Source organism: Phyllostomus hastatus, unplaced genomic scaffold (assembly GCF_019186645.2).
Source record: "Phyllostomus hastatus isolate PE091 unplaced genomic scaffold, TTU_PhHast_1.1 phas_contig_150, whole genome shotgun sequence".
Lineage (NCBI taxonomy): Eukaryota > Metazoa > Chordata > Mammalia > Chiroptera > Phyllostomidae > Phyllostomus > Phyllostomus hastatus.
Genome location: NW_025333611.1, coordinates 36,888,940 through 36,916,550, shown reverse-complemented (window position 1 = coordinate 36,916,550; position 27,611 = coordinate 36,888,940). Strand labels below are relative to the sequence as shown.

The window sequence follows — 27,611 nt, the reverse complement described above, 5'->3', positions numbered from 1 at the left end:
CAAGTGCTATACAGAAAACAAAACAAGATTGTGCAAAGGTGTTTGTGGGGTGGAGGGTGGGGAGGAGGCGTGGAGGGTTGAAGGGGAGGATGTCCTGGAAACAGGAGACTGGCCCGGAAAGGAAGCAGGAAGTCACGGAAACCGAGACCCAGCTTTTTTCCTCGGGCTGTTTTCTAGCTGAGTCTCTAAGGCCGGGGTGGGGGGGGGCGCTCCTCTGTCCCGCCCCTTTGGAGCATCCTCTTGCTCTGGGAGGAACGTGAATTCAGTCCAGTCCTGGGTTTGGGGTCACCCTTCCTCTTAGGACATCTGTACTACCCAGTCTCCTTGTACCCGCCAAGGAGGGCGACCAACGACCGATGGAGGGCAACAGGGCAGGGGCTGGTGGACCCCAGCAGCAGTCTAATCCTCCTGTTGAATTCCCAGTAGATTCGGTACAAGTTTAGCGGCAGGGAAAAAAAAAAAGATTTTTCTTTTAAACATCGTTTGATATATCGAAAAGAGCATCAGGGAGCCATCGCGGGAGAGCCGAAACGTCGGACTCATATCATTCTGTAGACCTTCCTTTGAAAGAGAGCAGAGGGCGGGGAGCCCAGTTGGCACAGACTTTGGTTTAGGGCTTCCGACTACGGAGCCGGACCCTGGGACCCAGTCTGGGACCGAATTATGGGGGCGGGCGGACCAGGTGCTTCTTCCCGGTAGGAAAACCAACCCGCCAGCCCCACGCACCCCCCAACTTCCCGAGCCAGGGCATCGGTCTGATCCTGCCCGGATCCCGAAAACACGGAGGGGCGCGGTGCAGCCCGCAGCTGTGGCGCGGGGACAGCCAGGGCATGGGCCACGACAGCTGGATGTCCGGCTTCCCGCCGCTGCCCGATTCCTGCGGGCGACTCCACTCCGGGAACGCGGGAGGGGGAAGCTCGCGCCAGGCGGACGCGGGACAGCACCCCTGCGCGAAGCCGCGAGTCGGCCAGTCCCGACCTGCGGAGCAACTGCCGCAGCTTCCGGTTCCGTTGACAGCGGCGCCGGAAACGAGGGTGGGGCGGTGGGGCCAGGTGTGAGCCACGGCTTCCGGCCAGGAGGTGCGAGTGGAGGACGAGGTGCGCCCCGGCGGCGGGGCGGGGGGGGAGGGTTGGGTGGCGCGGTGGGCGGCAGCTCGGGGGGGGGGATCCTGGGCCTCGGGCCTTCTCCGACTACTGGTCCGCACTAGTTCGTCGCCCCTAGACTTGTTTGCTCCGCAGCCGTCGGCCCGGGAACGGGAGCCCCTCAGACTCGTAAGACCCTCGAAGAAGCGCTCCTGCCGGGGGAATCGCCCCGACATCCCATCGTATTGTGAGCCGGCTGGGTCGGAGGTAAGCCGTGGCGGACGAGGACATTCGAGCATGCTCTTTTGAAGGACGAGTAGGAGTTTCACAGTCATTTGCGTTAATGCAGATGAAACTCCCAGAAGGGCTGCATTCCAGGGAAAATGGTGGGCCTTTTCTTCCCCCTACTTTTGGTTAACGACTAAAGATCGAAACTTCAAATCGAGATTTGTAAGGAAGAAAAGGTGCGTTACATCCTGGGGTCTAGGAGAGCATCTCTGAAGAGATGGCGTTTGTTTTGAGACCCTACTAAGGAACCAACCGTGCAAAGATCTGGGAGAAGAGTGTTCCAGGCAGAGGGAACAGCCAGCGCAAAAGCCCTCAGGCAGAAATAAAATGAATGAGGTGAAAGAAGCGAAAGGAGGCTGGTTGGAGTGGGGTACCGAAGGGGAGAGTGGTGGAAGATGAAGTGGGAGAGGTGGCTGGGAGTGAACTCACAACTGTTTAGGCCGTAAAACGGAGGGTGGGTTTTATCCTGAGTTCAGGAGGAGTCGGGTTTTAAGCAGAGGAGTAGTGGGTCTGTAGGGTGGAGAGTGGACAGAGGTGGGGGTACAGAGGTATAAGAGTTGGGTCAATGGAGGCTGTCCAGTTCTGTGTCAGGCAGAAGGACCTTTCTGTGATTTGCACAAACATCCCTCCTCCCTCTTTACCCCAGAAGGTGTTCTCCTGGTTCAGGATGCTGAAGCCTGGGGACAAAACCCTCATGCGTGTCTTGCATATCTTGGATGGATTTTAATATTTCACTCATGGGTCCCCCAGCCCCCGCCGCCACCCAGGTTTGAGCTCAGGTCCTCTAGCAAGGAAGGTTAGGGAGTGGATGCACCATTTAATCAGCAAATGTTCACTGAGCACCCACTGTGGACCAGGCCCTGGACTGGGCACTGAAGGGGGAGAGGATGAGAGAGACTGGACTCCCGGCCTGAGCATCTCACAGTTGAGGGGGGAGACAGACATGAGGATAGGCACAGACTGCGCTGCCGTGCTGTGGACTCCGTTGTGCGTGGTCCGGGCATTCTCCACCGAGGTTTGTGAGTCAGGGAGAAGGAGGCAGGAAGATTTCAGCGAGGGCTCTGTGGGGAGCAATAATTATGCTGCATCTGGTGCTCTCCGTGCAGAGAAGTGCGGAGGGCATCCTGGACATAGGCTCAGCTTGTGCTGAGCAAATGTGCAATGATAAAGGGCTGGTATGTCAGGCCATGGCACTGTTGAGGAAGGGGGGCGTGTGACAGGATCCCACGTGTTCCTTTGGAGGGATTAGTTTGTCAAAGATGAGCACACTCTCTGCCCTCCTGCACAGTGAAGATGACCGACCACAGCTCAGTCAGTGTGGCTCGGCCTGGGCTGGCTGAGTAGCCTCCTGGGCTGTTTGGATGGAATGCTTGCAAGCAGTTCTGTTTTCCCAGCTCACTTACTTTATTTTTAAATGTTTTATTAAGTTTTCTTGGTTCATTGTATGTGTAATTGGTCCATGCAGGGCCTTTTTCTCCTGTGTATTTATTTATACATTCCCTGTTACCCCCATTCCTTTTTTCTCCCCCCACCAAAGGCAACTACTCTGATGTGCTGGGTGTAAATCCCTGTATTTGCATGTGTCCTTTGTTGTACACATAAATATTTTTAAAAATTTTATTTATTTATTTTTAGAGGAAAGGAGGGAGAGAGGGAGAGAAACATTATGTGCAAGAGAAACAGCAGTCGGTTGCCTCTCTTATGCCCCCAACTGGGGACCAGGCCCACAACCCAGGCATGTGCCCTGACTGGGAATTGAACTGGCAACCTTTTGGACCACAGGTCAGCTCAATCCACTGAGCCACACCAGCCAGGGCTGTGTGCATATATTTTTTAATTTACACAAGTAGTATTCTCCCTAGAGTTCATTTTGTTTCATTTTCTCCCCTCAGTACCACATTTTGGGATCTTACTGATATTGCTGTGGGTATCTCTGGAGTGTGGTTTCTGAATGCTGTCCAGGTTTTCATAGATCCATCCCCCACATTTTACCTCCTCTATTTATCAGTTCCCCCAGTGGTGAGGCCCCTAGACTGTCTCTGACTCCTGGCTACTGCACACAGTGCTGGGATGAAAATCCTTGTACCCAGCTCCTTCCTCATCTCTGTAAAACAGTTTCGAGATTCTGGCCTGGGCTTCTCCTTGGTAATTCTGGTGTCAGTTGGTGTTGGACAGGGCCAGACTGTTGGACCTTGGTGAGGTCCTCATCATTCTTGAACTGTGTGTGTTGTCGGTAAATTGTGATTCTGGTTCCCAGATGTTCTCTGCAAACGTTCTGTTGTGTTGCCGTCTTTCCTAGTCGGTCATCTCGCAGACTCTGCTGTCAATTTCCCACTTCCTGTCATCATTAATTGTTGCTGTACACTCATTGCAACCACATCCGTTCCCTTTCCTGGGGAGGCGGTGGCCTGGTGAGCTGGTCCAGGGAGTGCTCCCAAACAGCCCCGGAGCCAGAAGGCCCAGCTTCAGTTCTCATGTCCTCCCCTTCCTGCCATGTGACCTTGGGCAACTTACTTAATCTTTCTGTGTCTCATTTTCTCATCTGTAAAGTAGGTCTAATGATCGCACCTACCTCCTAGTGTTCTTGTACGAATTGATTAGCTAATGCATGCAAAGTCATTAGAAGGGTGCCTGGCACACAGTGAGCTTCTATGACGTGTTAACTGTTAACAGCAATAATAACTATTACATAGATACTGTTCTAGGTATTAGTCCCTGTTATGTTTTGCAATAATGGCTCATACCCCGTGATGGGATACCGGCACATGTGTTTTCTGCTATTTCACTTGATTGCACTTTCAGGTATCGCGTTTTCATCAACATCGAGGCAAAACCTTCTACCAGCAAAAATATGACCACTCACGGAGGGCTCAGAAATGGTTAGCACTTTTTAGCAGTAAAGTATTTTCAATGAAGATGTGTATTTTTTTTAAAAGAGAGAATGCTGTTGCGCATGTGAGACTGATGTGGTGCACACATAGCATTTGCATGCTCTGGGAACCACGCAGTCCGTGTGACTCCCTGTACTGCAGCGCTGACTTTATCTTGCTTTTGGCTTAGTCGGGTGGTCCGGGCCACCCACAGCCCCTCTGAGGTATCCTGCGTTTGCTCGGGAGGCATGAGGCAGGTGACGTGTCTTCTCGACACCATGATTACAGACTCTAGTGTGTTAGCATCACCCATGAGGAGAGATGGCAGAAACACGTGGTGGAGCTCCAAGTGCCAGTTTCCTGGCACATGCCCCCTGGCTGCACTGAGAGGATGCAGCCAGGACCGATGGTGCTGGTGGGAACGGGCAGGGAGGGGTGAAACTGAAGAGTCCTGAGGGTCACCTCGGGCACAGGGTTCTCCTGTGGTGTCACTCGGTTTTCTCCTATGCGAGAACGGACCACATTTGAGAGTGAGCTTTCATTTCTAGTCCCGTGGATGGGAGGCTAGGGAGAGAACCCTGTCATCAGCACTTTGAGGATTGTTCGTGTGTTCGGTGACAGAGGCTGCTCTCAGGTGGAGGAGATTGGTGGCTCAGAGTAGAAGGGACTTAGGATGGGGACCTTGGTGGTAGGAAAGTGGGGCGGGAACAGGCAGTGTCCTCTCAGTGGCACAGCCATAGGAGGGAAGGCTGTGTTACAGGAGGGGCAATAGTGTGAGGGGGCGGCGGCCCTGCAACATCACTGCCGGGCGGTCAGAATTGAGGTCGGAGGGTCCTCATCCTGTGAGAGCCTCGGGGCATGCAGGTGAGGCTTTCTTGGTACTTGGTGAGTGGAGGAACATCATGGGCCGTTTCAGTCACACCAGACTCGGGTGGGTCCAAGGCCTTTCAGCACCCCAGACCTGCCTGATGACAACGTAGACATGACGTGACAGTTTAGTTTTACCAAGTGTCACCTGTTTGATGGGACACAGCTTCTGCTTGGTGAGGGGACGGGTTCTGCGGATGGGTGGTGGTGAGGGTTGCATGGCATTGTGAATGTATTCAGTGACACTTAAAAATGGTTAAAAGGGTAAATCTTATGTGTATTTTACCACAATTAAAAAGTCATACTTAAACACTGGCTGGTGTGGCTCAGTGGATTGAGCGCCAGCCTGTGAACTGAAAGGTTGCAGGTTCGATTCCCAGTCAGAGTACTTGCTGGGTTGTGGGCCAGGCCCCTGGTTGGGAGTGTGCGAGCAGCAACTAATTGATGTTTCTGTTGCACATGGATGTTTCTTTCCCTCTCTTTCTCCCTCCCTTCCCCTCTCTCTAAAAATAAATAAATAAGATCTTTTAAAAAATCATACTAAAAAAATACTGAAGTAGCACGAGGCCAGGTGGGAGCAAGGGAGGGATAGCTGCTAGAGGGGTCATCCCTGAGTTGCTTCTCAAACAGTTGGGAGGTAACAGGAGGACTTCCCAGGGAGCGGGACCAGCTTGAACCAGGGCTCGAGCTGTGAGGCAGTAAGGGTTCTGGCTGCCCATGTGGGGTGAGCAGCAGGGGAGACTGAAGCTGTAGTGGGGAGCAAGACCCATTGGGCCAACGCGGCCACCAGTTGCTCCTCGGGATGTGTTTCCAAATACCAGCCTTTTATGGACTGTCTTCAGGCTCCTCTCACTGTGGAGCAGAGGAGACCCAGTCCACGAACCGAAGGGAAGGTGGCCGTGACAGGTCTGTGAAGATATGTGGAGTATGACGCCAGGCTGTGTATGTACGGATTTCTAGTTAGTGTCACCTGCTGAGGGCTCTGTGAGACCTGCTGCTCCTTCTCACTGAAAAGAGACAAGCAGTGCCCTGGCTGGCTGGCTCGGTGGGAGTGTCCTCCTGTGCACTGAAAGTTTGCAGGTTCGATCCCCTGTCAGGGCATATACCTAGGTTGTGGGTTCAATGCCTGGTCTGGGCATATATGGGAGGCAACTGATCAATGTTTCTCTGTCTCTCCCTTCCTCTCTCTCTAAAATCAATAAACATCCATATTTAAATAAAGAGAGAAATGAGCAAGAATCATAGAGTGAAAAGAGTTGAAAACAGTTTTCTCACCATGATTCAAACTACCCCTGTCCTCATATCTACCTTTGCCCTCCCCTGGGCACCCTGGCTAGGGGTGATGGAGCTGTGGACAGGTATGTTAAGCTGGACTTTTGTGAGCATTGATACATGATATGGGTGGGGCAAGGGGGATCTGGGAGGCTTCCCCACCCACTGTGTGCCCCAGGTGGGGCCTGACACCATGGACCCTCCTCCCACCCCCAGGCAGAGGCCACCATGGAGCAGTGTACAAGCGTGGAGAGAGAGGTGGACAAGGTCCTCCAGAAGTTCCTGGCCTACGGGCAGCACTTCGAGCAGAGCCTGGAGGAGCTGCTGCACTGCGTGGGCCGGCTGCGGGCTGAGCTGGCCAGAGCAGGTGGGTGTCCCCCATGAGAGCCCCACTCCTGCCTCCACGTGGGCCTAAGAGACCCTGAGGCTGCTTGGTGACAATGACTTTCCTGCTCTGTCATTCCTTATGGACTTATTACTTGGCATTCAACTGGAAGGAAGAAGCTTTCTCTTCTCCCTTATTCACATATTTATTTATTACCAGTTCTCATTTAGAACTTATTATTTTATTCAGTGGGTTATAAGCCATTACTATTGTTATATATTTTGATGCTCAAATTGTGTTAGATTTGACCAGAGGTAGCCCCCGGTTTTCATGTCCTTTTTTAAAAAAATTGAGCTATGATTCACATTAAAAAACACCCTTTTAAAAATGTACAATTCAGCCCTGGCTGGTGTGGCTCAGTGGATTGAGTGCTGGCCTGTGAATCAAAGGGTCACTGGTTCAATTCCCAGTCAGGGCACATGCCTGGGTTGTGGGCCAGGTCCCCAGCAGGCGGCACGCTAGAGGCAACCATACACCGATGTTACTCTCCCTTTCTTTCTCCCTCCCTTCCCCTCTCTAAAAATAAATAAATGAAATCTTTAAAAAAAACAAATAAAATGTATAATTCAGTGGTTTTTAGTGCATTTACAGAGTTGTACAATCATTATCACCATGTAATTTCAGAACATTTTTATCACCCCAAAAGGAAACAGTAACTCCTCCACTTCCCCCTCTCCCCTGGCCCCCGGGACAACCAGTAATCTACTTTCTGTGAACTTACCTATTCTGGACACTTCATATAAATGAAATTGTACAATATGCTTAGCTTTTTGAGGAACTGGCAAACTATTTTTACAAATGTAGCTGTAACTTTACATTCCTACCTATAGTATTTGAGGGTTCCGGTTTCTCCACACCCTCCCCCACCCTTTTCTTTAATTATAGTCATCCTAGCACTTTTGTAATGACTAATGACAATGGAGTGTCTTTTCCTGCGCTTGTGGGCCGTTTTTATATATTTGTTGAAGAAATGTCCATTTAAATCTTGGCCCATATTTTAATTGGGTTATTTATCTTATTGTTGAGTTGTGAGAGTTCTTTATGTATTCTTGATACTCGACCCTTACCAGGCATAGGCTTACTAAGTACATTCTATTATACAGGTTGTGTTTTCACCTTCTTGATAGTGTCATTTGAAGCACAAAAGTTTTTAATATTGGTGAAGCCCACTTTATTTTTTCTTTGGGTGCCCGTGCTTTTGTTGTTATGTCTAAGAAACCACTGCCTAGCCCACAGCTGGGAAGGCGGGCACCTCTGTTGTGTCCCGGAGCACTGTAGTGTGGGCCCTTGCACCAGCGCTGTGGTCCGTTCTAAGGTACGTTTTTGTGCCCGTGTAAGGTCCAACTTCAGTCTTTTGCTCATGAATATTTAGTTGTCTCAGCACCATTCTGTCTTCTCCTGTGTCCTTTTTGATGTGCTCTTTTTGTTTTTTCAGCACTCTTTTATTTTCTGGCACAATACGATATTCCCTGGAATCAGTAATTTTTGCAAGTAGCAATGGTTCTTTCAGTGGGAAATGGTATTTGGAAACCATGATCTAGGTGGTTATTGGGTGTCATTGTTTTTAGGTTTGGTTTGTTTGTTTGTTTGTTTTTAGCAAATGGACCTTCCTACCTTCCTGCCTTCCTCTCCTCCCCCTTCCCTCCCTCCCTCAATTTATCTGTCTGTCTTTGTATATTGCAGACAGTGCATTTACAGCGATGCCTCCAATACCAGCCCAGCATCACAGGGTTCTTCCCAGGCCCCCCCCCTCCCCCCGCCATAACTGCATGTCTCTTCAACAGTGAGAGGCCCAGCTGCCAGTACATTTCTCCTCTGCTCAATTGCTACAATACATAGACAGCATTTTCAGAGTTGCTACACCACTGAGAATAAACACATCTACAAAGTAGAGTTTGTTCCCTTTTCATTTTTATTTCTTAAAGAATGCATGCACGTAAGAAAAGCCTTCAAGGTCAAAAAGGCTGACAGTGAAAAGTGAGTCTCCCTGTCACCCTGATTCCCAGTTCCTGCATGCCTCCACCAAAGCTACCCTGTTCTGTTTCTCAGGTGCCCCTCTGGGCAGCATCTCTGCACTGGTAGGCATCACGTGGGAGTGTCTGTCCCCCCTCCTTTTCTGCACACACAGAGACTATAAAGCACTTAGTTCCCCGCACCTTGCTTTTTCCCTACACAGCCTGTCTTGGAGAGTGTTCCGTATCAGTACATAGAATTCTGCCTCATTCTCTTATTGTCATGGGGTTGTGCCATGCTTGTTTGATTTTGAGAGAGAGAGGAAGGGAAGGAAAAAGAGAGGGAAACATCAATGTGTGGTTGCTTCTGGAGCGCCCCCTACTGGGGACCTGGCCCACAACCCAGGCATGTGCCCTGACTGGGAATCCAACCAGCAACCTTTTGGTTCACAGGCCGGCTTTCAGTCCACTGAGCCACACCAGCCAGGACTGTGCCATGCCTTTGATAGCACCTGTTAACTGTGTGGTGGGAGTGCTTTTCTCTTGCTGGTCCAACACTCACTGTCTGTGCTCCTGGTTAACACGAGGTTGTGGCTGCAGTGTGTTTACAGTGAGAACGTATCTTCTTGGATAGGGATTCTTCGGGGCTGGCGGCTGTCACAGGGGTCCTTGGTGGTAGCGACTGGGGGATTCCAGGTTGAAAGGCTTTGGTTTCCTAAGAGTGTGGCTTCATCCTACAGGGGATGTGGCCAGGGACTGTGCAATTCAGCCTTCTGTGACGTGGGGGAATGGAGTGTGAGGAAGGGGCAGCAGGCTGGGCTTTGGAGGGCAGTGCTGGTGCCAGGAGTGGAGTGTGTGCTTCTGCCCTGACCGCCTGGGCTAGGCGGGCAGCCCAGCTACCACCTCCTTTTTGTACTTTTCAGGACTCACTCACAAGCACAGACACCCAGCTCAGGCTACTGTGAACACACAGACACACAAACAAAGGGGAGCTGGTGAGGGGCTCGGCTGACTGAACGGTCCAGGCCCTGCTGGACCTAGGCGCCCACATTACCCCTCAGTCCACACCGGCTCCACCCGCAGAGCCTGCTCCCCCAGGTGTGAGCTTTCTGCAGCGTCCAGCAGCTCCTGTTCACGTTGTTTGCTCAACGGCCTGGCAGAATGCATCTCTCTTCCCGGGCTTCTGGTCTTGGAGCTGACACTCTCCCTGGCCCTCTTGGGTCACATTTCCTTCCTCAAACCGAGGTGATCCATCTAGAGAAGTGGCGTAGACGCTGGGCTGGAAGAAGGATCCAATGCCCTGTATGCCTTCCTCTCATCCAAATCCCACCTGCTCTCGGCGTTTGGTCTGGGTCCAGCCCAGTCACTTCGGGCTGGTGTCCTGAATCAGAAACCCCTGAACTTCCCTGGCAGTCCCTGGCCCGCCAGGTGTCCTCAGAGTTGATACGAGGCATAAACATGGAGATAGATGTTTGGCGGTTCAAAGCCTTCTCATACATGGCTTCTCACTCAAGATAATAAGGAGCTGTCCAGTGTGGTGGCAAGGAGCACAGATTTTAGCTCTCGCTGCTGTCACTTCGCAAGTCACAGCTGCAGCTTCCTTGGTGTCAGGATGGGATACTAACAGTTCCCCCCGGCACAGCATAGTTGTGAGATTTAAATGAGCAGAAACAAAGTATCTGCCTGCTGATGAACCAGCCAGTTCCCATCATGCAGTTCAAAGCCGACGGGACCTGAGACAGAAGCCAGGTCTTTCACCCCAGAGTTCAGGCTGCCTCCTGGGCCCATGGGCAGTGTGTAGGACAGAGAAAGCAGGGACAGGTTCTGCTTCTGTGTCTTGACTTACAGCCAGTGTCTCTCTGCAGCCCTCCAGGGGACCTCACTCTCAGCCACCCTCTCCTCGGTGATGTCCCAGTGTTGCCAGAAGATCAGAGATGCCGTGCAGAAACTGGCTTCTGACCACAAGGACATTCACGGCAGTGTCTCCCGAGTGGGCAAAGCCATTGACAGGGTGAGTGTGTCTGTGCAGATGGGGGCAGGATCCTGGAGTTGGTGTGTCCTGCACGTGGCCCATCGGGAAAGCAGGTGTGGGGAGTGTGAGTGCTGAATCACAGGGCCCCGTCTCGTTCTTGTCAGAACTTTGACTCTGAGATTTGCGGTGTGGTCTCGGACGCAGTGTGGGACTCGCAGGAGAAGCAGCAGCAGACCCTGCAGCTGGCCATTGTGGAGCACCTGTACCAGCAGGGCATGCTCAGTGTGGCCGAGGAGCTGTGCCAGGTAAGGGCCTGGCGGGGAGGGTGCTGGCGCTTGCCTACGCTGCTTTCTGCTCTGTAGTTTTCTTTATATTCCACTCCTGTTATTCTTGAAATTAGTTTATTTTAGAGAGGAAATCAGGCCTCCAGCCATAAATAGAAGGTAGCTCTAGAAAATAGAGACAGTGAAAAGGGAAGGCAGTCATTTCTGGTGGGGGGTTGGGTACCAGTTGGGGTTCTGAGTGAGGCCTGGTCCCCCTTTCTCAGGGAGGTTAGTAAGATGACAGAGTAGCACTGTTCAGTTAAAGCGCGCTGGCAGTGAAGGTAAAGGATCCCTTCTCTTAAAGTGACTAAGAGCATTGAAAAGGAATACTTTCTTACAGTGCTGCTCAACACCAGGCCTGGGGGCTGTCTCCCTTAGCCCGGGTGAGGTGATGGTCTGCCCTGAGCGAGGCCGGAGTATGGCACTCAGCTTCCCAGGATGAAAGTGGGAATGAGAGTAGCCATGTGGCAGGCTGGTGACAACTGCTCCTCATGCAGACCCTGGCTTTCTCCAGCCTGCCTGTGGCTGATGAGGTTTTCTTAGAGCAGAGCATTTTGGAAACATTGTCCTGCAGTGATGGGACCATGCTCTCCCACAGGAATCTACGCTGAACGTGGACTTGGATTTCAAGCAGCCTTTCCTGGAGTTGAATCGAATCCTAGAAGCCCTGCACAGACATGACCTGGGGCCGGCCTTGGAGTAAGTGGGCCCTGGGACGGACCAGTAAGGGACAGAGCTTGTCTGTAGTCTTCACCTCACCCAGCGCATTGATGTACCCCCAGCTCTGCCTGTGGCCTCACATAGGCCTTTGGAGACCACCTCTCTGTCCTGGCTGCCCCGGCACTCCTCCTCTTGCCTCACCAGCCTCACACTCAACTGGCCCTTTTCTCGGCAGATGGGCCGTCTCCCACAGGCAGCCTCTGCTCGAGCTCAACAGCTCCCTGGAGTTCAAGCTGCACCGACTGCACTTTATTCACCTCCTGGCCGGGGGCCCTGACAAGCAGCTGGAGGCCCTCAGCTATGCCAGGCACTTCCAGCCCTTTGCTCGGCTGCACCAGCGAGGTAAGTGCCCAGGGTGGGTGCTGCTGCCCCGGTGGACGTCACCTGTCACCAGGGTGCCACTCCCCAGCCTGAGAACTCCGACCCCTCCTTCAGTGTCTCCAAGGGGAACTTCAGGCTCAAGTCGTCCTCCTCTGCCTGTCACACCCTCCTAGCTTCATCTTAGAACCGCTTCCAGTCCCCAGCACCAGCTGTGTGCCACCCCCACACGCAGAGCACACGGGGCTGCGTGGGCCGTGGCAGGCCTGCCCATGTGCTGCTCTGCCTCGGCGCCCCCGCAGCTTCCTTCCCGAGCCCTCTCCCTTCACACTCGGTTCCCAAACCTCAGATGGTTGCTGTCAGTTCCTACCCTACTCTAGTAACTTTTTTCTTTAGCTCCCTTCATATTTATGTCTTATATATTTTATTGAGAAATAAATATCATGGAAACCAAGCAGTCTAATTAAACTTTAGCTTGATACCTCCTGAAGGCTTTTTAAAAAGGAATATATTAGCTAGTGTTGGCGAGCAGACATGAGTGCCGCCCGGAGACCTGAGTGAGATTCAAGATCCTCTCCCTGGCACAGTCCAGGGATGAGAAGAGCTAGGACCCTCCTTTCCTCCTGCGCAGGTTGGTGCCTGGCCTGGTCTCATGTAAGCAGTCCCATGGGATTTTAGGGAAAACCAGTTTTGCCTGAGGGCATTTCAGTCCCCGCCCCAGCCAGGCCAGGCGCCCTGGAGCCTTGGCCCTCGCCTTGCTTCCCACCCTGCCCTCCCTGCTGCTCCCGGGGCTGGGCTCCCGCCCTGGGGAGAGGCTGCCTCCTGGGCCCTGCACATCCTGAGCTGTGCGGTTGCCTTGTAGACATCCAGGTGATGATGGGCAGTCTGGTGTACCTGCGGCTAGGCTTGGAGAAGTCGCCCTACTGCCACCTCCTGGACAACAGCCACTGGGCTGAGATCTGTGAGACCTTTACCCGCGATGCTTGTTCCCTGCTGGGGCTTTCTGTGGAGTCGCCCCTCAGTGTCAGGTACAGCAGCCCTATGCACAGGACAGCGAGAGTGGGAGGATTTCAAGGGAAACCGTTTGCGAGGCCCTGCCATGTGCCGGAGACTGTGCTCGGTGCCTTCACAAACCGACCCTGGCTCTCCGAGTCATTCTTCCAGATAGGAATTACCTGCGTCCAGTTGGAGAAACTGAGATTAGGAAGTTATGGCCCGAGGTCACTGTGAGGTTAGCAGCAAGGTCAAGGTTCCTGTTGTGTAAGTCCTCTTGAATGAGGTCCTCATCTTGCCTGCACCTCACCACCGGATTATCACAAGACCCTCGGCACCTGGCCTTCCCCAGCCTCGCCTCTCAAACACCGCTTCCTCTCTGGTAGATTTGAGTGGCTGAGTTACGGGTGTCGAGAGCTTTCACTCGAAGTCTCCTGTACAGTAATGCTCTTCTTGTGAATCCACAGTGACCTAGGAGTTAAGAGGTACTACACCCTCACTTCACAGAAGAGAAAACAGAGGCCCCAGACGTGAATGAACTTGCCTACGGCCTCACAGGGAATAAAGGGCATGTGGACCTGCCCCCAGGGCCCCTCGCTGCACCACACACAGTGCCAAGGTGCATTTACTGAGACTGGTAGGGGGATTCCACACCCCGCCCCAAGTGCTAGACTCCGGTTGGAGGTCAGTGTTTCCCAGCAGGAACACTGCCTGCATCTCACGCAGGACAGCTGCCCTCTGCCTTGTAGGGATCTAGCACCCAAAGCTTTGGCCAGTTGGCTCCCGTCCCCACCCCCACCCAAAGCATGGTGAGGTCTGAAGCTGTGCTGTCTCCAAGTGCCCCACTTGGTAACCAGTTACAGGGGTGCAGGACAGCAGAGTGGGGCCGACGGGCCCTTTCACACTGACCACTGTCCCCTTCACACCAAGGACTTTTAAGTGGTTTGGATGTACAGATAACTGCCCCTGGGTCTTCCTTTTGTCTCCTGTAGGTTCTTAAGTTTTTTGTTCTTTTTTAAAAGGATTTTACTTATTTATTTTTAGAGAGAGGGGAAGGGAGGGAAAAAGAGTGACAGAAAACACTGATACGAGAAACAGATCGGTTGCCTCTCATGTCAACAGGGTACCTGGCCCACAACCCAGGCATGTGCCCTGATCTGGGATTGAACCAGCGACCTTTGGTTCGCAGGCTGGCACTCAATCCACATCAGCCAGGGCAGGTTCTTAAGTTTTGAGGTGCATTGGAATGACTCAAGTTGGACATGTGTGACTACATATGTGGCACTTTATGCAACCTGACAGATTCTCAAGGACCGAGTTGACCATGTGCCACTTTAGAACCCTGACCCGGGTCCCGTACCAGTGACACATGTGCTGGCCCTTTGGTTTGTCTGCTGGGGTCTTGGTCTGGCCACTCTAGCCCCTGCTCTCTGTTCTGCAGCTTTGCCTCTGGCTGTGTGGCGCTGCCCATGCTGATGAACATCAAAGCTGTGATTGAGCAGAGGCAGTGCACAGGGGTCTGGAGCCACAAGGATGAGCTACCGGTGAGCCCTGGCTGAGGTGTGGGTAGCAGGCACTGGGGAGGATGGCCACAGGACGTGGGACTCACCCCTGGGCTGCCCCCCCCCCCCCCCCAGATTGAGATTGAACTTGGCATGAAGTGCTGGTTCCACTCGGTGTTCGCCTGCCCCATCCTACGCCAGCAGACGTCGGAGTCCAACCCCCCCATCAAGCTCCTCTGTGGCCATGTCATCTCACAAGATGCACTTAACAAGCTCGTTAATGGAGGAAAGTAAGTGCCCTGTGCTCTTCCTTTCTGGCTTGGCTCCCCTACTGGCAGCCTCTCAGACGTTCCTGATTCTCCCTTGCAGGCTGAAGTGTCCCTACTGCCCTGTGGAGCAGAACCCAGCTGATGGGAAACGCATCATATTTTGACTCCTGCCTAGAAGGAACTTGGTTTAAACAAGTTTTTCACCCGTGAGCCTTGCTGCCTCATGGGATGGTTGGCTTCAGTGGATGGTGGTTCATTTCAGAGCAGCTAGCTGGCTGAGTGCCACCACAACAGGGGCCAAGAGGGAGGCGAACCAGCCTGCACTGGACAGTTGGCTGCTGGACTGTCCCAACAGGGAAAGACTGGCTTCTAGATCCCATTGTCTCCCTGCTTCTGTTGCCACTGACTTGGTAGCAACTGACAGAGGAGCGGAGGACTTGGGCGGCGGCGGCAAGTCTTCCATCCCTGCCCTCTACCAGGTCTCCTCCCGCTGCACAGCCTCACCACTGTGTTTATCGCCCACTGTAAATACCCCGGGTTAGAACTGAGTGCCATTGCTTTGTAACTTTGAGCAAATATATTCACAGGCCTACTCCTTCCCTTAGCTTCACCAACAAATAATTCCTACATGTCCACGGCACACAGGTATTGGCCTGGTTGCTGCCGCCACTGGGACCATGGCAGCCAGTGCCCAGTCAGCAAGAACCCGACCTGCAACTCTGCTAGGGTAAAGAGGCTGGCAGCTCCCAGCCCCTGGGGAAAGTGCCTTTACACACCTAGGCATAAAATCACATCACCTCCATGTTAGAAATCAGCGCAGGGGCATTTGGGAAGATGAAATGACTTGTACCACAGGGCTCACGGTTTGTCAGGGAGAACTTGGGGGTTTAAACCAGGATAAGCCCAAGCTCTTTCTGGTTTACTCCAGGGTGCCCAAAGCCTGCCCACTTTGTGCAGTGAACCCTGTGCTGGCCTTGAGAGTTGGAAAATACCCGAAGCCTAAAACATCGGAAGTGACTGGATTACCAGGGCCATTATGCCAAGTCAGAGAGAGGGCCTGGGATTTTGCATTTAGCTTCACACTCCTATTTCAAATGCCCTGTGTGGGTGGGCAAATTGCTTCCATAAGCTCCCAGTGGCACTCAAGGCTCAAAGACTGGGGTGTCCCCACCAGAGGCTGCAGGCTTCCATGCAGTGGTCTGGGCTCAGCTGTCTTACCCTGCAGCTCCCCCCTGCTCCGGGAGTGGGAGGTGAAGGCTTGGGGGTGGCAGCCAAGGCTGTTCTCAGCTTGAGTCTAGCACCAGCCCTGGCACCCAGGCGTCAGTACTGAACACCCGTCAAGTCCTTCAGGTCCTCGGGCGAGAAAGGCTGCTCCAGTCTTCCCTGCCCACCAATTCCATGGCCCCACCAGCAGCTTCTGCTTTAAAACACCCACAGGCTCATCACAGTTTAGTCAGCATTTACTTCCCTTCACACCTCATTCTTGGAACTGAGTGCCAGGAAACTCAACAGGAAACAGCACTGAGGGAGATGCTGTCAGAGTTGTGTAGGAAAATGTGCTTCGGGAGGCTGGGAGACACTGAATGTGCACAGGAGGAAGGCGGCCAGCTGGCCCCCTGCCAGCCCAACAGCTTCTGGAGCAGGTGCCCAGGCTGCTGCCCAAGGCCTTCAGATGGGTGGGGGCAGGGCTTGCACCTCCTCCAGGCACTCGTCATATGCCTCCTGGTACTCCTCGTGGGGCCTGACCATAATCACACAGGTGGGGCGCTTGGAGCCTGTGGCTGCACCCAGGTCCTGCACAGAGAAAGACAAGCTGTTTGGAAAAAAGCCACACACCTGTATGCCAGGGGTGACATACTGATGACCCATGGTTCTCATCTGTCTGACAAACGTGCTGTTTGGTCAACAACTATTTAATATTTAAAAACATTTCAAATTGGTTGCCATTATTTAAAGTCAGCAAACTTTCAAATGGTCCAACGATACTGGGCCTGCATTTCCACACAGTAACCGTGGAAGGGCCCCAGCCCACCAGGGGCTGTCCCCTTAGGGCCCATCCTTTCCAGGTTCCTACCATCACCCACTCCCTGTGTCCCAGACCTAGCTCCTGCTACACACGGAGGAGCCAGGTCCCTATAAAACACCCCCTCTGAGTACTGCACCCACCTAGCAGGACTAAGACAGGTGCAGCATGTTAGCTGACAAAGCACGTCCACATAAACCTTGTTTCATTCTCACAGGCTGCAGAGGAGGGGATTCCCATTTTACAAGAAGGAAATAGAGGTGCTGAGGTAATTTGCCAGCAGTCCCCCACCCAGGAAGCAGCAGAACCAAGAATCCACACAGCCCATATTAAGCTCACACACTTTCCACTGTGGCTGCAGTGGCTGCTGCAGACCCCATCCTGGACCCTCTCCTCCAGTGCTGACTGGGATCAGGGCTCTAGCACTCCTTACCGTCTTAGAGGGGATATAGACGTAGGGCAGATTTCGGTCCTCACACATAACCGGGAGGTGGCAGTATACCTCAATGGGCAATGTGTCTCCTGCCAGAACCATGATCCTGAAATGGCAGAAACAGTCATTTCTAGCTGCTCATTCCCTCTTTGGCCTTTGGGGTACAGACCCAGGTAAGATGGTTCCTGCTCTCAAAGAGCCCAGCTATTAATGTGGGTCGCTTGGCCTCTGAAAATGTAGCAAATTTGTTTGGTGACTGGGTTCCTCTGGGGAGGTGATCTCTATTTCTTGGCAACAAATGCCACTGAGTGTGACAAAGTGGTATTGCACTGGAGCAAATGAAGTATAGCAGGGACTCCAAGGAACAAGAGCTCAATTGTCTTTGGAGAGTCAGAAGGGAACCAGGAGGCCACACCTGAAGAGACAGCTGAATAATGACTGTCTGGAAGGCCCTGGAGGGTGGTGGGTGGGGAAAGCATTTAAGGAGGAGAACCAGAATGGCACCAGATACACAGAGGCTGGCTAATGGCAGCCTGGATGGCTTGGGAATCCAGGATGGAGAAATGGTCAGACAAGACCAGAGAGATTGGCAGGGGCCACATCTAAGGGCCTTGAGTGCCAGGCTAAGAAGCATGGGCTCAGTCCCAAAAGTGACAGGGAACCAGTGAAGACTTGCCAGAGGATCTTCAGCTAGGGTTCCTAGCTGGCAAGGTTCCAGGGCTCTGGCAAGGGCCTCTGGAGCCCTGAAGACACAGAAGGAAGAGTCTGTTCTCCAGGAGTGAGATGCAAACATTTGGAGAGAGCTCCTAGGTCCATACTCTCCTAGTTTTCCTCTTGCCTCTTGGACCCTCCTCCTCTGCAGGCTCCTATTCTTTGAGTAGCTTTTAAATGCTGGTGCCCAACTGTCCTCTCAGTACCTTCTTGCTGAGCCCATCCATGGCCATGTCATCAAGTCCCATCTATATGCTGATAACTCCCAGATCTATTCTCTCCAGCTTGGCCCTCTCTCTTCCAAGCTTGCAGCCCATCTGGCCATTTGCCTATTGAACAGCTCTGCTAGGGAGAGGGGTCACAAGTCTAAAAGGTACCTCAAATTGTCTAAAATCAAACACAAACCCAGCCCCCTCCACTGTTCACTATCTCAGTGAGAGGGCCTCCTGTCCGTCCAGCTGAAGTCCGCATCCCCTCACTCCATGTCCAAAAGTCCTCTCAGATACAACCACTTTAATTCTCTCCATTTCCAACCTAAACAAAATCACCCTCACCTCTTCCAGACTACAGTAGCCTATTTCAGTGTCCCTGTCTACTCCTGAGCCTCTGATCCTTTCCAAAGTTCACACTCCCTGGCTTTAATCCTCAGTGCCCTCCCAAAGCTCTGAATACAAACACTTACCCTGGCTCACAAAACCCCCCGAGAAGATAGCACTTCTGCCCACTAGCACCCTCTCCTGCCCTGGGACCTACTTTCTTCTGGCAGAGTTCCTTCCCTCCAAACCACTCCCTCCATCTTCAGATCTTAACTACCCTGGCCTAGGTAAGACTCCCCATCGAGCATCAAATCTCCCCAGCAATCTACCTCTTGAAAACCCACAAGGTACCAGACACTTCTGAGGATAAAGCGGAGAGAGACTTTATCAAAGAGCCTACCGTCTGGCCTAAGTGGGAGATACAAGAAATAAAGATGCAAGTGAATTTCAGATTCTGATCAATGCCAGAAAAGAAAGATGTAGGGTAATGGAGTCTCTCACTGCATCCTATACTTTTTACTTTTCCTTCATAGTTAGCGGTCACAACTTGACATTTTTTGTGTGACATTTGATTAATTGTCTTCCCATGGCACAGTACCTAATAGAACTGACACTGAAATAGCTGAATGAATGAAGGTGGCTCATTCGATTTGCTTCCCCTGGAATTAATTTTCCCCGTGGTGTCCTTTTGAGCTAGGGTAAGTGAAGTGACGTATTGATTCACCGTAGTGAAGGTAATTTACTGACTACTTGATTATTTTCTAATAGAATCAACGCACTTTTACTGAGCACCTACTAAATAGCAGGAATACTGCCCTGGCTGATGTGGCTCAGTGGACTGAATGCCGGCCTGTGAACCAAAGAGTCGCTGGTTCGATTCCCAGTCAGGGCACAAGCCTGGGTTGCCTGCCAGGTCCCCAGTGCGGGGGGCGCTCCAGAGGCAACCACACATCGATGTTTCTCTCCCTCTCTTTCTCCCTCTCTCTAAAAATAAGTAAAATCCTTAAATAAAATAAATAGTAGGAATACTTTCATTGCCGTTTAAAATGCAAAATCCAGCGGGAGGGTGTTCTTACCCTTTCTCGCCTTTGTTGACAAACTTCTGAACCTCCTTCACCCCACGCCGAACATGCCTCTGCTTCGCGGCTGCAACGATAAAAGGATTAGTTCAGGGGGCCTCGTCCCGCCACCCACGTTCCCACGGGCCACCGCAGCGCCCGCCGGACCTTTCTTGATGCATTTGTAGAGCTTCCGAGTGAGGCGACGAGAAGCCAGAGGCTGTGCGATGGGGTTCAGGTTCACCAGCAGCTCGTGGTAAGTGCGCTCCCCAGAGGACGCCTCCGCCTGAGCCTCGTGCCCCTCGGGATCTCCCTTTATTTTGGTCATCTCAGCGGCCGCGGTTCCGACTCACAGCAGGTGACCCACGCGGCCCGCGCTCCTGGAATCACTTCCGGATCCGCTCTAGTTAAGGCGGTGGAGCACCACAACCAATTAGGAAACGAGGCCTCGGACTCAGACCAATCGTTGACTCTCAGCTCTTTAGGTACGAAGATAGGGGCGGAGTCTCGGCCACAGGGGCGGGGTCAGTCCCTCCACTGAGAAGCGGGGCGGGGTTCGGGCCGCTCACCACACGCCCCGAGGGAATCCGAGGCTAGGGGCGGGGCCCTGAGGGGGCGGGGCCTGCGGGAAGCGAGAAGCAGGGGAGGGACCTGGGAACCTACTCTGCCTGGTGCTTGTGCGGACGCCCTGGGGAGCAGGAGGAGGAGGCAGTTCTAAGCGGACGGGATCCTTCTAAGAACCTTCGGTTCTGCGACTTGGGAGCTAGTATGCGAAGTCTGCCCAATGCGATTGCACGTCGCCTTAGAATCTGCCTCCTCAGGTAGACAGTGCGCAGCGTGGTTAGGTCCCGGGAGCTGAGCTGGTCCTGGGTGGTGTGCCCCGGGTGCCACGGTTCAGGTGAAGCCTGGCGCTGCTAACGGCTTCCTCCGTCCTCTCACTATTTCTGATACTCTACTTTCTCTTCCCTGGCACGTGATGGACACCCCGCTCGCCCAGCGCCTCGGTCTGGACCACCTTTCCCCAGAGAGGCAGGGGCTCGCTCCCTTTTTGCCGCAGAGTTCTACCCACATGTTGCCCACAGGAGAGAGCCCCTGGTGACAACCGTATCTAAAATTACAGTGCCTCCCCCACCCCGACCTCCCCCTAACCTTCACTCCTCGTACTGCCCACTGCCGCCTGGCCTCACACACGGAGGACACCATGTGCAGTGAAGAGGAAACCTGCATGGACACCGTAGGGCCCGCCTTCCGGGGTGGCGTGGGGACAGCTCCGAGTCGGCCTCGGGTTTGCAGTTAGTGTAAAGGATTAGCGGACAGCGACACCTGGGAGACAAGCTGGCCTAGGCTGGGGCGGATCTTAATATCTCCCACTTAGTTCTCCCGTTGTCTTAGAACACTGCATGGAAATTAATTAGGTAATTGCTACAAATTATTTGCCTTTGATTATGGGGTAGAAGCCCTGCCATTGTGGTGGAGCAGGCCTATATTTGAAACTTCAGAAGTGTGCAGGTGTTCGTGGGATCGCAGGTCAGTCAAGCCACCTTAAAAATTGACCTTGTAACCCTGTAACCAGTGATTAAATAAAAAACTAAATACCTGTAGGTTTTTAAAATTTAGTATGTTAGCCCTGGCTGGTGTTTAGTATGGATTGAGCGCGGGCCTGTGAACCAAAGGATCGCCTGTTCGCGGGCCAGGTCCCCAGGAGGGGGCGCGCGAGAGGCAACCACACAGTGATGTTTCCCTCTCCCTCACCCCCTTAAAAAATAAAATAAAATTTCGTATTTTTTAAAGATGTCTTTATTTATTTTAGAGAGAGGAAGGGAGAGAGAGAGGGAGAGAAACATCAATGTGTAGCTGTCTCTTGTGCACCCCCAACTGGGGATCTGGTTGGCAACCCAGGCATGGGCCCTGACTGGGAATGGAACCCATGACCCTTTGGTTCGCAGGCCGGCACTCAATCCACTGAGCTACACCAGCCAGGGCAAATTAACTATTTTAATAAGAAAAATTAGGATACAATTCATCCTAACCTTAGATCCCATCTAATTTCACAAAAAGGAAAATAGATCAATTGAACAATGAAAATATGTTATATAAACAATAAAAAATAACTTGAAAGTAAATACAGTTTGTATGCACCATGTAACCCAAAACTGACCTTTTTTTTTTTTTCAATCCTCACCCCAATGACATTTTTTCATTGCTTTTAGAGAAAGGGGAAGGAAGGAGGAGACAGAAAGAGAGAAAGGTTGATTGGTTGCCTTCTACACACCTTGATCAGGGATGTAACCAGAAACCCAGGCATGTGCCCTGACAGGAATCAAACCCCATGACCAGAAGGTCTACAGGATGAGGATCCAACTGACCAAGCTACACCAGCCAGGGCAAAAATCGACCTTTTAAATGTTTTCACTTTAGAATTAAAAAAAATCCTCATCGAAGGATATTTTATTATTGGTTTGAGAGAGAGAGAGAGAGAGAGAGAGAGAGAGAGAGATTTATGAGAGAGAGAAACGTTGGTTGGTTGCTTCCTACAGCCTAGGTGTGTGCCCTGACTAGGAATTGAACCTGCAACTTTCTGGTGTATGGGTTGATGCTCCACCATCCCAGGCACCTGGCCAGGGCCATGTTGGGATTTTTTGAGCCAAGACAGCCCTTCCTGCTGTTTAGGACCAGCTTTAGGACTGACCATGGTTACTGTCAGTTTTGCCTGACTACTCGCCCCAAACCCTATCCTTCTCCTTCCTCCTCTGAGTCCTGCCATGGCCGTTCTGTCCTTCTCTGGGAGGACAAGTACCTCTGAGCACATAGCGGGCAGGGGTCTGCTGCAGGGTGCTTTTCTGTTCCTCTTTCTGGGGGGTGTTCTTGTGAACAGTTCCAGGACTGTAGAACAGATGACAATGTATCCAGGCCGCAAAGGGAAGAGGTGCTGCCAGATGTGTGCATGTGGCAGTCAGAAATCTGTCCAGCAGAGAATTTCTTCCAGGAAATCCAAGTCAAGCAAATGTGTATGACTGCCCTTTCTAAGGCCTCATTTGCAGGCCTCTTAGTTCTTATGTAGAAGGAATAATGTTTATGTGCCAAGCATGTTACATGTAACATCTCTTCCTATGCTCACAAAGAATACCTTCAGTATTTTCTGAGGCTTCTAAAGGTCCATAACTCCATCCAGTTCACACAAAGCTGGATTTGAGCCCAGGCCTGCTCGTTTCCAAGCCTGTGCTCAGCCCTGTAAATTTGGTGTTTGACCTTAGCTCAAAGATCATGTAACATGGCTGGATAGTGAAAGTGCAGAAACCTTGGCCTGGCCACGTCGTGTCAGTTTTTTGTGACAATGAAGTAGCAAGAACAAATATATTCACAGTAAACTACACTGTTGTGCCAGGTCCAAGGTGATTTATGTGACTTTACTGATTTTGTTCAAATAGCCACTGGAGCTCACTTGAAGAATTGTAGAGTAGGCAAGAACATAATGGTCAGTGGACAGTAGACCAGGGATCTATATGACAAATGGCTTTGGACAAGTCATTTAGTCTCTCTGGGCTTCAGTGCCTAGTCTATAAAGTGAGAAAGTTAGATTTAGATGGACTAAGGTCCTATTTTTTTTAAATTGGGGAGGATGATTTTTTTTTAAGTTGAGATATAATTCACATACCATGTAATTTGCCCTTTTAAAGTATACAATTCAAAACAAAGAAAAAAAGAAAACTGAAGTGTACAGTTCAGTGGTTTTAGTGTATTAACTGAATTTGCAGCCATCACCAAGATCAATTTTAGGCCATTTTCATCAGTTCAGAAAGAACTCCTTTAGCTATCACTCTCTAACCACCTAACCTTCCATAGGCCTGAGTCACCCACCACCGATCTGCTTTCTGTCTGTATGGATGTCCCTGTTTGGGACATTTTATAGAAGTGGAGTCATATAGTATGTGGCCTTTCACATCTGGCTTCTTTCACTCAACATAATGTCTTCAAGATTCATCCATGTTGTAGCCTGTGTCAGCACCCCACTACTGCCTGACATTCTGGCGTATGGACGTACCACGTTTTATCCGTTCATTTGCTGATGGACATTTGGGCTGTTTCCAGCCTTTGGCTCTTGTGAATAGTGCTGCTGTGAACATTCACAGTCATAGGAGTTTTCATATGGGCATACCCTCCCTCTCCATTCTCTTGGGTATGCACCTTGAAGTAGAATTGCTACGTGAAATGGTAACATTATGTTTACCTTTTGGGGGAGCTGCCAGGCTGTTTGTTCAGAGTAGATGCACCGTTTCTGTTTCTACCAGCAGTGCACAAAGGTTCCAGTTTCTGCACATTCTCACCAGCACTTGCTGTTACCTGACTTTTTCATTACTGTACAGTAATCCGAGTGGGTGCAGAGTAGTGTGTTCATTCTGGTTTTGGTTTGCATTTCCCTGATAGCTAATGATGCTGAACAACCCTTCCTGTGTCTATTGGTTCTTTGCATAACTTTGGAGAAATGTCTGTTCAGATCCTTTGCACATTTTTTGATTGAGGATGAGTTTTAGAGTTGACTTTCACCAAGCTAGATGCTTACTCTAGGAGCTGAAGTTCAAATAAAAGAGAAAAATAAAATTATATGTAGTTTATGTAATTTATTGGACATCTGTTTAATTCCTTAAACAGATTAGTATGACACCAGTAGTTGTAATACTGACACCAGTATCAGTGTGGCCAGTATTAGCCAAGCTGATCTTCCCTACGTGCCTGCCTGGTTTTCTTAGCAGCAACTGGTGTCTCCTCAGAAATAAATGTCCAGATTTGGGCAGAGTTTAAGGACAGAGGGACCATTAAGTGGTGGACGGAACCCTCCTTGGGCCTGCTGCTTGGGACACACCTCACTATGTAAAGCTGTGTGCTTAGAAAGGGCAGTGTGGCACTTCAGGAAAATGCGCATTTTTAGGATCAGAGTTTTGGCTTTGGATCTTAAAATTTATTATTTTAAAGGTGATAATGTTTATGTTAATTTTTTTTCAGATAGTACATAAGAATATAAAGCAAAAAGTTATATATCCTTCCTCCCCAACCTCTATTTCCCCCATTGGAGCTCACCAGAGGTAGTCACTATTAGTTTTTTTGTGTACATGGGCATATATGTATTTATATATGTATTTATATACATTAAGTATATTAAATAATATAATATACTCTTCTGGACATTTATTTCCACTTATCAATATATATCTTGGGAAAATTTTCGATTTCCATCATGGAGATAAATCTTTTAATGCCTTTGTCATATCACATTGTATGACTGTCCATAATTTATTTAGATAGCCCCTACTGATAGAGTTTAGTTTGTTTTTAGTGTGTTTACTACTTTAAGTAAGTTTTCAATGAGTATTGTACAATATCTTTGGTACTTTTGTGAGTCTATCCAGAGACAAGTTCCTAACATGTATAATTATGACATGTGCAGTATTGTCCACTTGTCCTCCACAGAGTTGTGACGGACAGCTGCTCGAGTGGTGTCTCTCCATCACTTGCCGAGCCCAGGTTTTGTCAACCTGTCACAGGGTGAGGAGGGGTGGCGACCCAGGAGGGAGAAGTGGTGTCTTGTTCTCATTTACGTCTCTTTAGTTCGGAAGGAAACTGGATATTTCATGTTTTGACAGGTCACTTGTGGGGTTTTTTTCCTGTTAATTCCCTGTTTTATTCTAATCTCTACTCTATTCTAATAGAGTTGTCTCTTACTGCTTTAGAAAAGTTTTTGCTACTTGAAGGAAACTTTTTGAGTGCCTGCGTGCTTTCATTGTTTATATGGAAATTTTTGATCCTTCAGGTTCAATGTGGCCGTAGGAGCAAGGTAGGGCCCCAGAGCTCCAAAAGGTGAGCTTGACCTTCCTCCAGATGGCTAGCCACTGTCCTGCTGCCACTTACTGAATTCTTTCTCTTTCTATCCATTCATTTAAAATGCTTCTGTTGGGGTCCTGGCCAAGTAGCTCAGCTGGTTAGAGTTTTGTCCCACTATGCCAAGGTTGTGGGTGTGGTGCCCAGTCAGGGCACATACAAGAATCAGCCAATGAATGCATAAATAAATGGAATGACAAATCAATGTCTCTTGCTCTCGCTTTCTCTCTCCCCTTCACCCTTCCTCACTCTAAAAAATAAATAAATAAATAAAAATGCCTCTGTTGGGGCACACTCCCTGCTGGGAGCACACCCAAGTGATTCTTCCCTCTCAGGCGTGCATCTCCTAAACTCTAAGGGACCTCATGAGACTTGCATCCAGGGGAGCAATGGGCAGCGACAGCTTGCTTTGGGCTGACCCCCTGAACCTGTCCCCAGGGCCCCTTTTCTCTGACTTCCCAGTGAGTTGACAGCAGCCCCACCAGGCTCACTTCTTTCCTGTGTAACGTTTCTGGAGAGCTAGGCCTGAGCTCTTTCCTGTTGCTGCTTCTATCTTAGATGCTTCCTTGTTTCACTGTCCCCTACTTTAATAAACATACTCTCAAAATTAAAAAAATAAATAAAAAGAATAAAATGCCACTGTTGTATACTAGATTCTAATTTGTGTTTGGGTCTTTTTCCAGGCTGTCTCATCTTTCTCTAGTACTAAATTGCTTTGATGGCAGTAGTGTTTGCTTTTTAACATCTGCTCTGTTCAACAATTTTTAATGTCTAGTAAGGGTTTGGCAGTTTACCGATTTAAATCAAGTCTTGGGAAAAGCAGGCTATGGTGGGAAGAGGAGAGGTCTGGGAGTCAAACAGACCACAATTTAAAACATGTTTTTCTTCTCACCTGAGGACAGATTGTTTCACTTTACCATGCTTTGGTTTTACTGTGTTTGGTGTTTTCACCTTTAAACAGGGATGAGAATTGAGTGAGACGCTGCTACCAGGAAAGGCCCTGGCTGCTGATGGGCAATGCTGGACATGGAGGCTCCAGGCCAAGCCCCAGGGCAGCACCCTGAGCCTGAGCTTTAGAGGACCAGAATGAGGAATCTGCAAGACCAAGGGTACATATCCCCCTGCCCCTAATCTTCCAGGTGCAGGAATTGAGTCCATGACCAGAGCCTGCCCAGCCCTCACCCCCATCTGCTCTTCAGAGGTCTGAAGGGTAGCCAAGGTGTGGGTGAGTGGGCGAGAGGGGCATGGATATTTGGCTTGGGGCACGGGTACATGTGCGTGTGGGTATCCTCACTGTACAGAACAGAGTGGGGCAGGTAGGAACATGAGGGGGGTGTCAGGGGCTCTATCTGTGTTCCTGCCCTGAACCTCTCCACTGACCAGCAGGCCTGCTTCCCTTCTCCTTTCCCTCATGACCACAGGTTGGTGGGGGTGGGGAGATATGTTCATTTGTCCCAACAAGCACATCTCTAAGGCTTCCCTCAGAAAGTCCTGTAAACTGGGTGGCTTAGAACACACACTGATTGTCTCACAGTTCTGGAGGATGGAGGTCTGAAATCAAGGTGTCAGCAGGCTGTGCTTTGTGTGCAGGCTCCAGGGGAGAATCTGTCCCCGGGCCTCTCCCCTTGCGTTGGGTGTGGCTGGCAATCCCTGGTGTTCCTTAGACACCTCCTTCTGTGCTTCGTTGTCCCGTGACTTTCTTTCTGTGAGTCTCTGTCTTCACCTGGCATTTTTTCCTTTATATAAACACTGCCGTCACACTGCATTAGGACCCACTCCCGTGACCTCATCTTAACCTGGCTATATTTGCAAAGACCCTATTTCCACATAAGGTCACATAAAGATTTTACTTATTTACTTTTAACTTTAGCTTTTTAAAAAGATGTTATTTATTTATTTTTAGAGAGGGAGAAGGGAAGGAGAAAGCGAAGGAGAGAAACATCAATGTGTGGTTACTTCTCACACACTCCCAACTGGGGACCTGGACCTGGCCAGCAACCCAGGCAAGTGCCCTAGACTGGGAACTGAACCAGCAACCCTTTAGTTCACAGGCCAGCACTCAATCCACTGAGCTATACCAGCCAGGGCTGAGTGCATGGATTTTTATGGTATGTCAATGAAAAGGTGAGGGGAAAACCCCAAGAAGAAGTGGCTAGAATGCAG

The 27,611-nt window shown here is 50.7% G+C and overlaps 2 protein-coding genes and 1 long non-coding RNA gene across 6 annotated transcripts; 2 read left to right on the top strand and 1 right to left on the bottom strand.

Moving 5' to 3' along the window:
- The first annotated feature begins 11 nt into the window (after positions 1 to 11).
- RMND5B (required for meiotic nuclear division 5 homolog B) lies at positions 12 to 15,412 on the top strand. 4 transcript variants are annotated; one of them, XM_045821923.1, is made up of 11 exons: positions 977 to 1,097; positions 1,239 to 1,349; positions 6,596 to 6,746; positions 10,582 to 10,727; positions 10,853 to 10,993; positions 11,610 to 11,710; positions 11,907 to 12,073; positions 12,912 to 13,077; positions 14,484 to 14,586; positions 14,680 to 14,834; positions 14,914 to 15,412. In XM_045821923.1, the coding sequence occupies exons 3-11, from the start codon at positions 6,608 to 6,610 to the stop codon at positions 14,975 to 14,977; spliced, it is 1,182 nt and encodes a 393-aa protein (XP_045677879.1). In that variant the 5' UTR covers positions 977 to 1,097; positions 1,239 to 1,349; positions 6,596 to 6,607; the 3' UTR covers positions 14,978 to 15,412. The 4 variants fall into 4 exon arrangements, with proteins under 4 accessions (XP_045677882.1, XP_045677879.1, XP_045677881.1 ...); XM_045821925.1 differs by having other exon boundaries at positions 1,023 to 1,079; XM_045821926.1 differs by lacking the exon at positions 6,596 to 6,746 and having other exon boundaries at positions 12 to 1,097.
- Positions 15,413 to 16,255: 843 nt separating this feature from the next.
- Positions 16,256 to 19,964, bottom strand: NHP2 (NHP2 ribonucleoprotein). The gene is made up of 4 exons (XM_045821936.1): positions 19,743 to 19,964; positions 19,593 to 19,662; positions 17,270 to 17,375; positions 16,256 to 16,607 (listed from the first exon to the last, which is right to left on the bottom strand). The coding sequence occupies exons 1-4, from the start codon at positions 19,900 to 19,902 to the stop codon at positions 16,482 to 16,484; spliced, it is 462 nt and encodes a 153-aa protein (XP_045677892.1). The 5' UTR covers positions 19,903 to 19,964; the 3' UTR covers positions 16,256 to 16,481.
- A 301-nt stretch (positions 19,965 to 20,265) lies between these two features.
- LOC123806237 lies at positions 20,266 to 27,397 on the top strand. Its single transcript, XR_006783472.1, has 3 exons — positions 20,266 to 20,395; positions 26,410 to 26,557; positions 27,352 to 27,397. It is a non-coding gene; the product is annotated as an uncharacterized LOC123806237 (long non-coding RNA).
- Positions 27,398 to 27,611: the final 214 nt, after the last annotated feature.

Bases quoted from the DNA above. Each gene is read 5' to 3' on its own strand.
- NHP2 (XM_045821936.1), bottom strand. From the start codon at position 19,902: ATGACCAAAATAAAGGGAGATCCCGAGGGGCACGAGGCTCAGGCGGAG. The intron at 17,376-19,592 runs GTAAGAACACCC...CTGCCATTTCAG, and splicing joins GTCAACAAAGGCGAGAAAGG to GATCATGGTTCTGGCAGGAG. The intron at 16,608-17,269 runs GTAAGGAGTGCT...TTCTCTGTGCAG, and splicing joins TCTATATCCCCTCTAAGACG to GACCTGGGTGCAGCCACAGG.
- RMND5B (XM_045821923.1), top strand. From the start codon at position 6,608: ATGGAGCAGTGTACAAGCGTGGAGAGAGAGGTGGACAAGGTCCTCCAG. The intron at 6,747-10,581 runs GTGGGTGTCCCC...GTCTCTCTGCAG, and splicing joins GGCTGAGCTGGCCAGAGCAG to CCCTCCAGGGGACCTCACTC. The intron at 14,835-14,913 runs GTAAGTGCCCTG...TCTCCCTTGCAG, and splicing joins AAGCTCGTTAATGGAGGAAA to GCTGAAGTGTCCCTACTGCC.